This window comes from Rattus norvegicus, chromosome X (assembly GCF_021556685.1).
Source record: "Rattus norvegicus strain SHRSP/BbbUtx chromosome X, alternate assembly SHRSP_T2T, whole genome shotgun sequence".
Taxonomy (NCBI): domain Eukaryota; kingdom Metazoa; phylum Chordata; class Mammalia; order Rodentia; family Muridae; genus Rattus; species Rattus norvegicus.
In genome coordinates this window covers 161061348-161072998 of record NC_141554.1, presented here as the reverse complement: position 1 = coordinate 161072998, position 11651 = coordinate 161061348, and the positions used below count along the sequence as shown (strand labels likewise).

Genomic DNA, 11651 nt, shown 5'->3' with positions numbered 1-11651 from the left:
AGACATAGCAGCCCAAAAGAAGCAGAGACACCAGATGAGCTGCCCAGTACAAGCTAAGACCAACCAAACCACTGAAAAAGAATACCCTCTGACCTACTGAGCTGCCTGCAGGCTATGCAGTGTGCTATAGGTTTCCAGAATTTATGAACTGTCATCCATGCAGGAGTGGGCTTTGGTGATGGAGCTATCTTTCAGTTATTTCTGCTCCTGTAACTCCTCACCCATATTCCTGTACGTAACCCACAATAAAGTCCAGGTATCTGCATTTTAGTCTATTGTTGGTTCTGTATCTGGGGTAAGTAGACATTTGTTTTAGTCTGTTCAGGAATAATGTCATAAAAAAGCGTGTGTATGAGTTTGTACATATGCATGTAGTGCCTGATGAGGCCAGAAGAGGATAGTGGATCCACTGGAGCTGGAGTTATAGGCAGTAGGGAACCACCTGACATGAGTGTTAATATACAAACTCAGGTCTTCTAAAAGATAAGTCTGTGCTTTTAATCACTGAGCAGTCTCTCCAGTCCCAGATAAATGTATTTTTTTTAAAAAAATTTAATGTAACATATCAAAATTATTATTTACTTGAAAGCTAAAAAGAGATATGAGGGGGTTGGGGATTTAGCTCAGTGGTTAGAGCGCTTGCCTAGCAGGTGCAAGGCCCTGGGTTCAGTCCCCAGCTCTGAAAAAAAGAAAAAAAAATATGAGTTTTGTGATTTTTTTTTCCTCCACATGCCCAACCACCTAACCATGTGTCTTTGCACTTCCTGGAAGCAAGTACCTCCAAATTTGTGAGCAATTAGCTTCTCCCACAACAGTGGCAGAGGTTCATTTCTATGGTGATCAAACCCAGGTCTTTTCTTTTTTTAAAGATTTATGTATTTATTTTATGTATTTGTACACACAGTCACTGACTTCACACACCAGAAGAGGGCATCAGATCTCATTACAGATGGTTGTGAGCCACCATGTGGTTGCTGGGAATTGAACTCAGGACCTCTGGAAGAGCAGTCGGCGCTCTTAACCACTGAGCCATCTCTCAGCCCCCCAAACCCAGGTCTTAATGCAAACTAGACAACACTGTGTGACTGAAATATACCACAAGCTCCAATAGGTTCTTTAGCTTTATTTATTTTTTATTTTTAAAAACTACTTATTTTTAAGTTGTGTATTCATGTATGTGTCTGAGTACATGTGAGTGCTGATGCCCTTGGAATCCAGCTGTCAGAACCCTCAGAGTTGAAGTCATAGGTTGCGATCCACATGGCAATGTGGGAACCAAACTCAGGTCTTCCCCCAAGCAGTATGCACTCTTGTCTCTCTGGAGTTACTTTTTTTCCCTTGGCTTTTAAGTTATTTATTATTCAGTAATTTCATATATGAACACAATGTATTTAGATTATATCTACCCCTCACTCCCCTTCTTTAGCACTTGTTTGTTGTGAGGTAAGGTCTCCTGTAGCTCAGGCTGGCTTTAAACATGCTATATAGCTAAGGGTGACCTTTAACTCCTCCCTCCACTTCCCCTTTCTGGTTGAGCCCAACTACGGGTTGGACCATCACACCTCATTTATTTTTAAAAGATAAACTGGCCTTAAATATCCAATCCTTTGGCAAGGTGGTGGTGCACAGCGTTAATACCAGCACTCAGGAAGCAAATCAGGCAGATCTCTGAGTTCCAAGCCAGCCTGGTCAGCAGACCGAGGGCAACCAGGGCTACTCAGAGAAACCCTGTCTCAGGGAAAAAAAAAAAAAAACAATACTCCTGTCTCAGTCTTCGGAGTGCTAGCATATCTGAGAAAGGGTTCATTTTAGAATAATACTCATTTATTCTAGACTCTCCAGTAACTTTGGGAACAATCACCCTTTTTTTAAAAATTGCGTTTGCATGATTTGTGTATGAGTACTCAGAGGTCAGAGGACAGCTTCTAGGAGTCAGTTTTTTCCTTCCATTGAACTAGTACTATTGATAGGCCTCAAGTGTTTTTACCAACTGAGCCATTTCAAAAGCCTCATTCTTTATTTTATTTTATTTTATAGATTTTTCAAGACAGGATTTCTCTGTGGCCCTAGACAGCCAGCCTGGAACTCTCTCAGTAGGCCTGGCTAACCTCGAACTCAGCGATTTGCCTGCTTCTGTTTCCAAGCCTCATTTTTTATTAAAAGAGAGAGATCAAAACAAATAGTAAAATAAACAAGTTTACTTTGTACACTTCAAAAAGAGTAGATATGGCAATAACAACCACCTGCATACAAGTCACCTTTTAAAAAATGACTTATGTGTATGTTTGTCTGTGCACCACATGCATCCAATATGGGCAGAGGCAAGAATAGGGTATCAAATCTCCTGAATTGTAGTTACAGATGGCTGCAAGCTGCTAAGTAGGTGATGGGAATCGAACCAGAGTCCTCTGAAAAGGAAGAAAGCGCTCACTGAGCCTTCACTTCTACCCCGCATGACCTTTAATTCAATATCAGTTTACTGTCCTCTGACATCACCTTCCCAGCACCCCATTTTTATCTGAGGAGGTAACCACACAAGAACGTACTTATTGCTCCACACGCCAATAGCAGTGACTTAGGAAGTCAGGTCTCACGTGGTAGAGCCAGCGCGTCACTTCCAGAAACGTCACTTCCGTTGGGAACTCGACACAAGCCCGCCAGGGTCTAGTGCCTCTGTGAGAGGGCGGAGTCCTAGCACGCGGGTGGAGCCTTGGTGGGGCGGAGCCTGTGGGGGCGGGACGAGGCCCGGGCGGGGCGGCCCTCGCTCGCCGGCGTTTGCCGGCCCAGCCGCTGCTGGTGAGGAGCTCTGTAGTCGCGGAAGCAGGTGAGAGACTTCAATCAGGTAAGGGAGGATGGGAAGTGACTTCTGGCTCCGTCCGCTGTGAGCGATCACCAGCTCTGGACAGACCCAGCGAGAGGCCTTGTGGGCGCGGGCGTGACGTGAAGGCTCTTCTGAACCCGACTGCCCGTGGGGGTTGTGAGCCCTTCCTAACTTCTTTAACCACCTGACAACCCCTGGACTCCAGGTGCGGAGGAGACCTGGTCATCACTGCTAGTTATCCTTCAGCCCCTACACTTTGCTGCTGTGGAAAAAACTTCCGGATGGTATTGCTTCCTTAGCCTTGGAGTGTGTATACTCTTAACTCTTCCAGCTCCTCTATCAGCAGAGGTGTAGGATAGGGACCAAATCCCTAAATCCCTCTTGCAGTGACTATGATCCATCATACGGGTAGGATGAAGTATGGGTGGGTGGCACTTAGCCGCTCCATTAACTGGCTCACACTATTCTGATGCCTAATCTTTTCCTCTCTACTTGACTAGTTACCTTACTTTGGTTTTCCTGCCTCCTTCTTCATCAGTGAGACTCAAGACTGGACCAGGGCCTCCAGGGTAAGTGACCAATATTCAAAATCAGCATAATGTAAAACCTGCTATGTCCACTGCCATCTAGTTACCCCAATTCTAGCAGATGATGATATAAAAGTGTTAACTAGCCAGTTGATAAAGGGAAGGAAGCCGACCTCTCCTTTTGCCCCATGTTACTCTACCCTTAGAAATACTTAGGCTCACTATAAGTTTAAAGCTTTGGTAGGTGATACACATCTTTATCTCAGCACTTGGGAGGCAGAGCTAGGTGGATCTGAGTTCCAGCCTGGTCTACATGGTGAATTTCAGGCCAGCCAAGACTACACAATGAGGCCCTGTCTCAGCAGCAGCAGCAGTAGCAACTACAACAAAAAGACTTTCATAGGACTAAACGTGGTAGCCTATACCTTTAATTACAGCACATAAGAGATAGAGGCAGGCAGATCTCTGTAAATTTAAGGCCAGCCTAGTTTACATTTGAGTTGCAGGCCAACAGAACAGAGACCCTGTCTCAAACCAAAAGACTCTGGTAGGGTAATACATGCCAGAAGATTCTAAGTACAGAGTCTCAGATGTAGCAACAGCTATGAGAGTTCCCATTTTGAAACCAGGGAGCTCTGACAAGAGAAGGTTGCTCAGTGAATACCTATTATATCCTTACTGTGTTCCTACTGAAGTCCTAGTGTAACTTCCCTGAGAAACAGGGGTGTGCTTCCCACAAGAACTTCCATCTCATAACTATAGGGCAAATGAAACAAGACATATATCTACAGCTTGTCAGTAGCAGCATTTGGTTCAGGAAGTCACCTACAGCACTTTGTTAAGACTCTGTAGCTGGCAAATGGCACTTAAACTCCTTTATTCTATTCTTTAAAGACCTGGATCTGGCCCAAGCCAGTGTTCCTATCAGCACCTTTTGTTCTCATCTGACCAGTCTCTTTGTCTCCCCCCAGGTGGAGCCAAGAGAATCAGGAGTCCAAGATGTTAGTTCCTGGGCAGCCTGGGAGACTTGATAGTTCATTTCCAAACAAATCAAATCAAATAAATGGCTCCACTACCCAAGTATTGGGATGACAGGAGTGAGACACCATACTTAGCCTCTCCAGGCAGCAATTTAGTTCATTCTCATGGTGGTATCATTGCATCTTAAAATGAGTGTGGGATGGGCTAGTGGTGACAGGGTAGAGATTGCCCTCAGTATTAGAACTTCTCTATGAGGTTCCCATCGTAACAAAGTCCATGGAATTTGGCAGCCTAAGTGGAGTTTCCCATATTTAAGTGACCCCTCTTGAGGGCTGAGAAGCTTGTGGCAGTTGTGCTCAAAGAGGAGATGGCTGAATAACATTCAAGGGCCAGCACTATTCCAAAACTAGAGGTAAAGGATTGAGAGCCCCATGCTCCTAAGCATGCAGTTTCTCCTCTTTATTGGCCTCTTTCTTTGCCCCTTCTCTTTTCAGGAAAAGTCCTGAGATCAAGGAAGAAAACAAAGGACCAGGACCTTCCCATGGACCCTTCTCAGGACATTCCAACAGCACAAGCAAAGGTGTTCCCCTAATACCCAAGAAGCCTGAAAACACTATCCTTTGTGAAGTGCCATGGTGGTCAGGAAAAGCAGAGATAGCTCCCAGCAGTTGCCTGGCCTGAGAGGACAGGGTGGTTGTACAGGTTTTGTAGGCATGCTTGGAACTGCCCTGCTGTTCATCAGCTTGACATGGGGGGCCCAAGTGATGGCCAGTGCCAACATCAGCACTGCTCTGGGCCACAGAATTGGTCACTATTTGAGTATTGGGGATGGCTCAGTGACAGAGTTTGATTTCCCTGAGAAGAGTGAGGGTATCATTGTGATCTCTAGCCAGTATACTGGACAGGCCAACGGGACAGGCCCCAGCCCCACACTGAGGGTTATATCACTGGACACAGAGGTGCTGACCGTTAAAAATGTAAGTGCCATAACCTGGGGCAGTGGAGGCGGCTTCGTGGTGAGCATCCACTCGGGTCTGGCTGGGCTGGCCCCACTCCACCTCCAGCTCATGGATTCCCATGAGGCCCCACCCCTACTGATCGAAGAACGGAGAGATTTCTGCATCAGGGTGTCACCTGCTGAAGACCTCTCTTCTGCCCTCAACGCCAACTTGGGCCACTTCTCAGAGAATCCAATACTCTACCTGCTTCTGCCTCTTATCTTTGTCAACAAGTGTTCATTTGGGTGCAAAGTGGAACTTGAAGTTTTGAAGGAGCTCCTACAGAGCCCCCAACCCATGCTGTTGGGCCTCTTGGGCCAGTTTCTGGTCATGCCCTTCTATGCTTTCCTGATGGCCAAAGTCTTCATGCTACCCAAGGCCTTAGCTCTGGGCCTCATCATTACCTGCTCATCACCTGGTGGTGGAGGGAGCTACCTCTTCAGTCTCCTCCTTGGAGGAGATGTCACCCTGGCCATCTCCATGACTTTCATCTCAACAGTAGCTGCCACTGGTTTCCTGCCACTCTCATCAGCCATCTACAGCTACCTTCTCAGCATCCATGAAACACTCCACGTGCCCATCTCCAAGATACTGGGGACCCTGCTGTTCATTGCCATCCCCATAGCAGCAGGTGTAGTTATCAAGTCCAAACTCCCCAAGTTCTCTGAGCTACTGCTACAGGTCATCAAGCCCTTCAGCTTTGTACTTCTCCTGGGTGGCCTGTTCCTAGCCTACCACATGGGGGTCTTCATCCTAGTGGGAGTCAGGTTACCCATTGTACTGGTGGGTTTCACAGTGCCTCTTGTTGGCCTCTTGGTGGGCTACAGCCTGGCCATCTGCCTGAAACTGCCAGTGGCCCAGCGGCGAACAGTCAGCATTGAGGTAGGGGTGCAAAACAGCCTGTTAGCCTTAGCCATGCTACAGCTGTCTCTGCGCCGCCTTCAAGCAGACTATGCCTCTCAGGCCCCTTTCATTGTGGCACTGAGTGGTACCTCCGAGATGCTGGTGTTGGTTATTGGCCAGTTCATCTACAGCAGCTTTTTTCCTGTTCCCTGAGCCCCCCTGGCTCAAGTTTTATAACCCCCAGCCCCCATACTCCTCTCTTGTATACCAAAGGCCTTTAGTTCTCATGCACTATGCACTCAGACAAATCCAGGCTTATTTTTTTACTCTTCCCCCCAGCTTTCAGTGCCAAAGAGGCCATGCTGAGTTAGATAGTTGGGTATTTCCCAGAAATATATTTCAATAAAAAAAAAACAAAAGCAAGCTCGGGTCCCTTCCAGTCTGTCCCTTGGAGCCTGTGAATTGGGGTAAGAAAAGTGGGTCTGGAAAGGTACGGGCCAGAATGGTGAATAAGCTTTGTGACCCTGTACAGAGCCCACTGTCTCCTCCTCACTTACTCTGTTTTGCACATGGTAGACATGTACCTTTGAGCTGTATCCGCAAATCTACAAAGGCTTTGCTCTAACAACCCTCCCCAACAGGGCAGACCTCTGCACCATGAGCCAGGAGAGCAGAGGCCTCTGTCCACTACTTCTGAGCTTCAGTCAGGATACTTTTGCAGCTAGACTAAAAAGGCAGTAGAACGCCATCAAGCTATGGCAGGCAAGACTGGACCATTTCTGTATCTGAGAGACATTACCGAGTGTTTGCACTGACTTGGTCAACCAGCAGGGTGGGAATTAGCACAGGACGAGTCCTTCCTTTCAAGCCACAGCTCCCAAGCTAAGCAATCCTGGCCTCACTTCGATCCCAGTAGGCGGAGCATGCCCACGTCCCCACACCATTAAGCCCAGGTGGCAGACTACCCAAGGCACTACCCGGGCAGATACAAAGGCCCAGAGGCGGGACTGAAGAACGCGCAGGCGGGAGCCACGAGGCGGGCGCGCCCCTTTCACGGCTTCCGGCGGCGGCGGGCGGTTCCGGCGCGCGCCCGGGGCAGCGTCGCGCAGTAGGAGACCGTTGGGGTTTGCGTTGGCCGTAGTGGACGGTGCGGTGGACACCATGCAGCTGACCGTGAAAGCGCTCCAGGGCAGGGAGTGCAGCCTACAGGTAAGGTCACCCTGCAGGCTGCTGCTGCACTCACCTACTCCTGCCGCTGGGGGCCGAAGGCGGGTAGCGGGAGGCCGGGAGAGCTGACCTCAGGAGGGGGTGCGAGGGTTTCACCGCCCAGGGAATTCGGGCTGAGCCCTTGCCTCTCCACCTCGGCCGGATCAGGTGGCGGAGGACGAGCTAGTGTCTACACTGAAGCACCTGGTCTCGGATAAGCTGAATGTCCCTGTGCGCCAGCAACGTCTGCTGTTCAAGGGCAAGGCCCTAGCAGGTAACCAGGGAAAGGAGCCATCCAGGGAGCCCCATAGGAAGCTAGGGGACGGGATGTACAGGACAGTGTAACGGATCAGGGCACTGGATGCCACTGGACCTCAGAAAAGTAGCTGAGCCATCACCACCCCACCACCCCATAGCCAGATGCTGCAGTGCTTCTTCACTCTGGCTGTCTGTGGCAGAATTGCTTCCCAGCCACCATCAGTGAGGAAGGAACCACACCAATCTCTCTTTGGCAGATGAGAAGCGACTGTCAGATTACAACATTGGGCCCAATTCTAAGCTCAACCTAGTTGTTAAGCCTTTGGAGAAGGTGCTACTGGAAGAAGGGTCTGCCCACAGACTGGTCGACTCCTCAGCCACCCCTATCTGGCAGCTGATCTCCAAAGTCCTGGCTCGTCACTTCAGTATAGGAGATGCCAGCAGGGTCCTGGAACAACTACAGAGGGTGAGAAGAGTGATGCTGGACTTCCCATCGTAATGCTTGTACCCCAGCCCTACCTATTGCATCCTACTCCTTCCCACTGGCACCCCCTGAATCCACCTGGTCTTTTCTCCTCAGGATTATGACAGGTCCTTGAGCCGCCTAACACTGGATGACATCGAACGTTTGGCCAGCCGCTTTCTACACCCTGAAGTGACTGAGGCCATGGAAAAGGGGTTCTGCAAATAGCATTGTGGGATTGTGGGGAGAAATCCCAGGTCAGGCCACAGCTGCATGTTGCATTAAATGTGTTCTCATGTCGCAGTTTGGCTCATAGTGATAATAATAGCTGGTATGTATCCGGCTCTTGCTAGGTGCTACATACTCAGAGTACATGGCCTGAGTTCTCTTCTGCCTCCCACAGCCAAGTTGAGGCTTCACTGTAGAGACACCTAGCAATGGCTTGTGACAGGCAGGGTCCAAGTCTAGACAGCCTGTAGAAGTGCCTCTGGAGGAGAAAGAGTGTGATGTTTTGAGAGATGGGCCTTAGCATTCCCTTTAGCCCACTCAGCATACACCCTCAAAAGACTCCCTCAGGAAGCCACTAATCCCTGTCACCTGCCCTCTAGTATATCTGTCATAGCCCTTGGCAAATCTCCATAGGAAGCCAAGTGATAGCTATCCAGGGCCCCTCCACTGCTGCAGCCAGTGTGCTCTTGAATAACAAGCAGGTTAGGGGCTGGAGGATCAGAAAGATACCCCAGCTCCATTCTTGAGTCAACTTCTGTGCTACTTTGGTCCCCAACCAAAGTGAGTCTAGTCTGTTCCATGTTAGCCACTTCTCTGACCTGAATAAGTTTCCTTCCCCTTTCTCAGCTCAAGGTAGGAGTCTCTGCTCTCATCACCTGCAGTTCCATCATGTGTTCAGTAAGCAAACTGAAGTCAAAAGTGAAGTGATAGCCAAGCATGGGCCACTGGATGAAGTATCCTGGGCCTTTGTAACATAGCTCTTCTCCGGAGGAGGGACACCCTATCTGCTTGGCTCCTCCTGGCAGTAAGTCTCACCCACAAGGGACAACCAGTGATTCAGCAAGGCAGTGTCACAACTAGGACTCTCTGCCTTGGTCTCCTTACCAAGTGTTCACCCACAGTATGGGACGGATGCTTCCTCTGCCCCTGTATACAGGGGCTTTTACTTTGCACACCTTCATTGCTTAAGAAGGAACTCAGGGTGCTGAGAAAGAGAAATATATACTGAAGACAGTGATTCCTCTTTTCACTGTACCTATGTCTGGGTGCTAAAGGTCATGTAAGTACTAGCTCCTTTGAGGAGGATCCCTGGGAGCAGTCAAGCTAGAAGATAGTCACCTGCAGGACACTACTGTCCTTCCACTTTTGCTAGGAAAGCCACTCTACTCTGAATGTTCTTGGGCTACACTTGCCTTTCCTGCCCACTGGCCTCCTGCATAGGCCTTGTGGATCAAATCTTGAGTACAGGAATATAAAGTAAGGCCTGTGGGGATGTTCAGGTGATGATAGACCCTGGTATTCCTAAGACCTGGGGTACCACATCGGGGACCTGCTTGTGAGCTTATGTAGAGAGTGGCAGCTCAGATAATGAGCTTGCCAATGACCTTGTTCACTTTGAGTCAGGGAATGTATTTATAAAATTAACACTAAAGATGCATGTGAGATGTTTCACCAAAAGGAACTCTATTAATAAGCTAGAGTGCTTTTGATTTACAATAATTGGTTTAAGAACAGTAAACTTACTGGCTTATAAAACTGAAAAAGCCTAGGAGTACTGGCAGTGGATGAACAATTTCACCAAACATCCAGCTTTTTTCCTGCCTCCCTCTGAATTCTCCAGGATCTGCTTCATCCTCACCACCACTTCCAAGGATCAAAGCTGTCTACAGCTTCATCAAAATCTTTTATTCACTGCCAGTGAGGAGCACTTTCTCTCTGTAGCATAGCTTCTGTCTCAGATGCCCCAGCAAATAAATGCTGTCTCTTATTGGTCATAACTGAATCCTGTGTAATATTTGGGCTGGGAATATGGGAAAATAAGTTGTTGATTATGCATTAGCACCTATTTAGGTGGTCCTGTGGTCTCTTTCCTGGACACATGAACTGTACCAGGGAGAAAAAGTAAATGGATGTCCTGGTGGGTGCAGATGGCAACTGTCAAATACAGGAAACATTCCACCAGAAAGAACATGACTTCCTTAGAGATAGTAGAGGAAGAAGGGATGAGGACTCAGACAAGGAGCATTTTCTGAGACTTTCATTCAAAAACATTTAAAGTTTCTAAAAGCAAAAACAAACCATAGATATGTTCATGAGTCTCTTGAGCCAATGCTTCTTAATTCAGAGTGCCAGAAGCCTGCAACATGCTTACCTTGCCCAAAGATGAGATGACAGTGTTTGGATTAGTTTATATAATGGGACAATCGACAGGTTTGGCTAAGTAGCTACCTATAGAAAAGGAACTATTCTTGAGAGTTCCTGAATCAAGCTATGACTGAAACAAAAAACTCACAAATGTAGGAAGGAGTTCTGAAAGGGGTCTGATGTCTGTTTGCCTTGGGAGGCTAAGATGTCTGTGTATGTGGGAGGTCAGGAGCAGAGGTGAGATGAGATTGGACATGGAGATAAGTGAGGAGCCCTTGAAATATGCATTGGGGGCCCTATAATGGAAAAGGTGGCCCAGAAAAGCAAGAAGACGGCTTCTTTTGATAGTCAGCTATTGGATTATTATGAACCTTTTCTATGCAGGGCACTTATTTCATCCTCATTTAACTGCCAAGTCAGGGAAGTGGGTGAACCACAACTTGAACCTAGTTCTAGCTTTATCCCTAAGCTCATATAACCATACTGCTATGCCTAGGAATTATCTATAAACAGGGAGCCCTAGATACCAGAAGGATGATTGTGGTGGCTACCCAGAGAAGGGTGCTTTAAAAGGACTACTTTTAATAGAAAAAATGAATAATAAAATCAGGAGTCAAAAGCCACCTTGTAAAAAAAAAAGGTGAGGTCTCAACCCCAAGGGGCTTTACCAACCACAGAGGAATTTAAAGAGGGGCCAGAGGCAAGAGCATAGGGATGGTACCAGTGCAACTCAACTCAAGGACAGGCATCTACAAGGGAGAGCCCATCAGCGCTGCCACTACAGGGACAAGATGGAGATTGTTCCCACTGTATGGTAGGCCAAGGAGTCCTCAGAAACCTCATTCCACAAGATATATGTACAACAGAATAGTATCAAATAAGTGGTGTTAAGCCCTGGGGAGCTCTGTCAGAGCAAGGTGGCAGATAAGAGGAAGGAAGACAAGAGGCAACAAATACTGCTGGGATGAGAAATGGGAAAGGAGCCATAAAAGAGGCTAGTGAAAATAGTGGCCACAGGATGCAGATGCTGCATTTGCCTTGAATTTGGTATGGCTCCATATACACCAGCAGGCTCAACTCTAAGGGCCCTCATCAGAGATGGAATATCAGGGATAGGAATATTTGCCATAGACATGGTCCTGTATAACCCAAGAAGTGGCATTAATCCACTTACTGCCCCC

General features: G+C 47.8%; 2 protein-coding genes across 4 annotated transcripts; both read left to right on the top strand.

Annotated features, from left to right (window-relative positions):
* The first annotated feature begins 2747 nt into the window (after nt 1–2747).
* On the top strand, nt 2748–6593 carry Slc10a3 (solute carrier family 10, member 3). 3 transcript variants are annotated; one of them, XM_087600589.1, is made up of 3 exons: nt 2748–2842; nt 3322–3390; nt 4824–6593. In XM_087600589.1, exon 3 carries the CDS (start codon nt 4962–4964, stop codon nt 6381–6383), a length of 1422 nt encoding a protein of 473 aa, XP_087456715.1. In that variant the 5' UTR covers nt 2748–2842; nt 3322–3390; nt 4824–4961; the 3' UTR covers nt 6384–6593. The 3 variants fall into 3 exon arrangements, with proteins under 3 accessions (XP_087456715.1, XP_087456716.1, NP_001019539.1); XM_087600590.1 differs by having other exon boundaries at nt 2748–3026; NM_001024368.1 differs by having other exon boundaries at nt 2787–2824.
* A 662-nt stretch (nt 6594–7255) lies between these two features.
* On the top strand, nt 7256–10108 carry Ubl4a (ubiquitin-like 4A). Its single transcript, NM_001106346.2, has 4 exons — nt 7256–7379; nt 7545–7650; nt 7892–8100; nt 8215–10108. The coding sequence occupies exons 1-4, from the start codon at nt 7332–7334 to the stop codon at nt 8323–8325; spliced, it is 474 nt and encodes a 157-aa protein (NP_001099816.1). The 5' UTR covers nt 7256–7331; the 3' UTR covers nt 8326–10108.
* Nucleotides 10109–11651: the final 1543 nt, after the last annotated feature.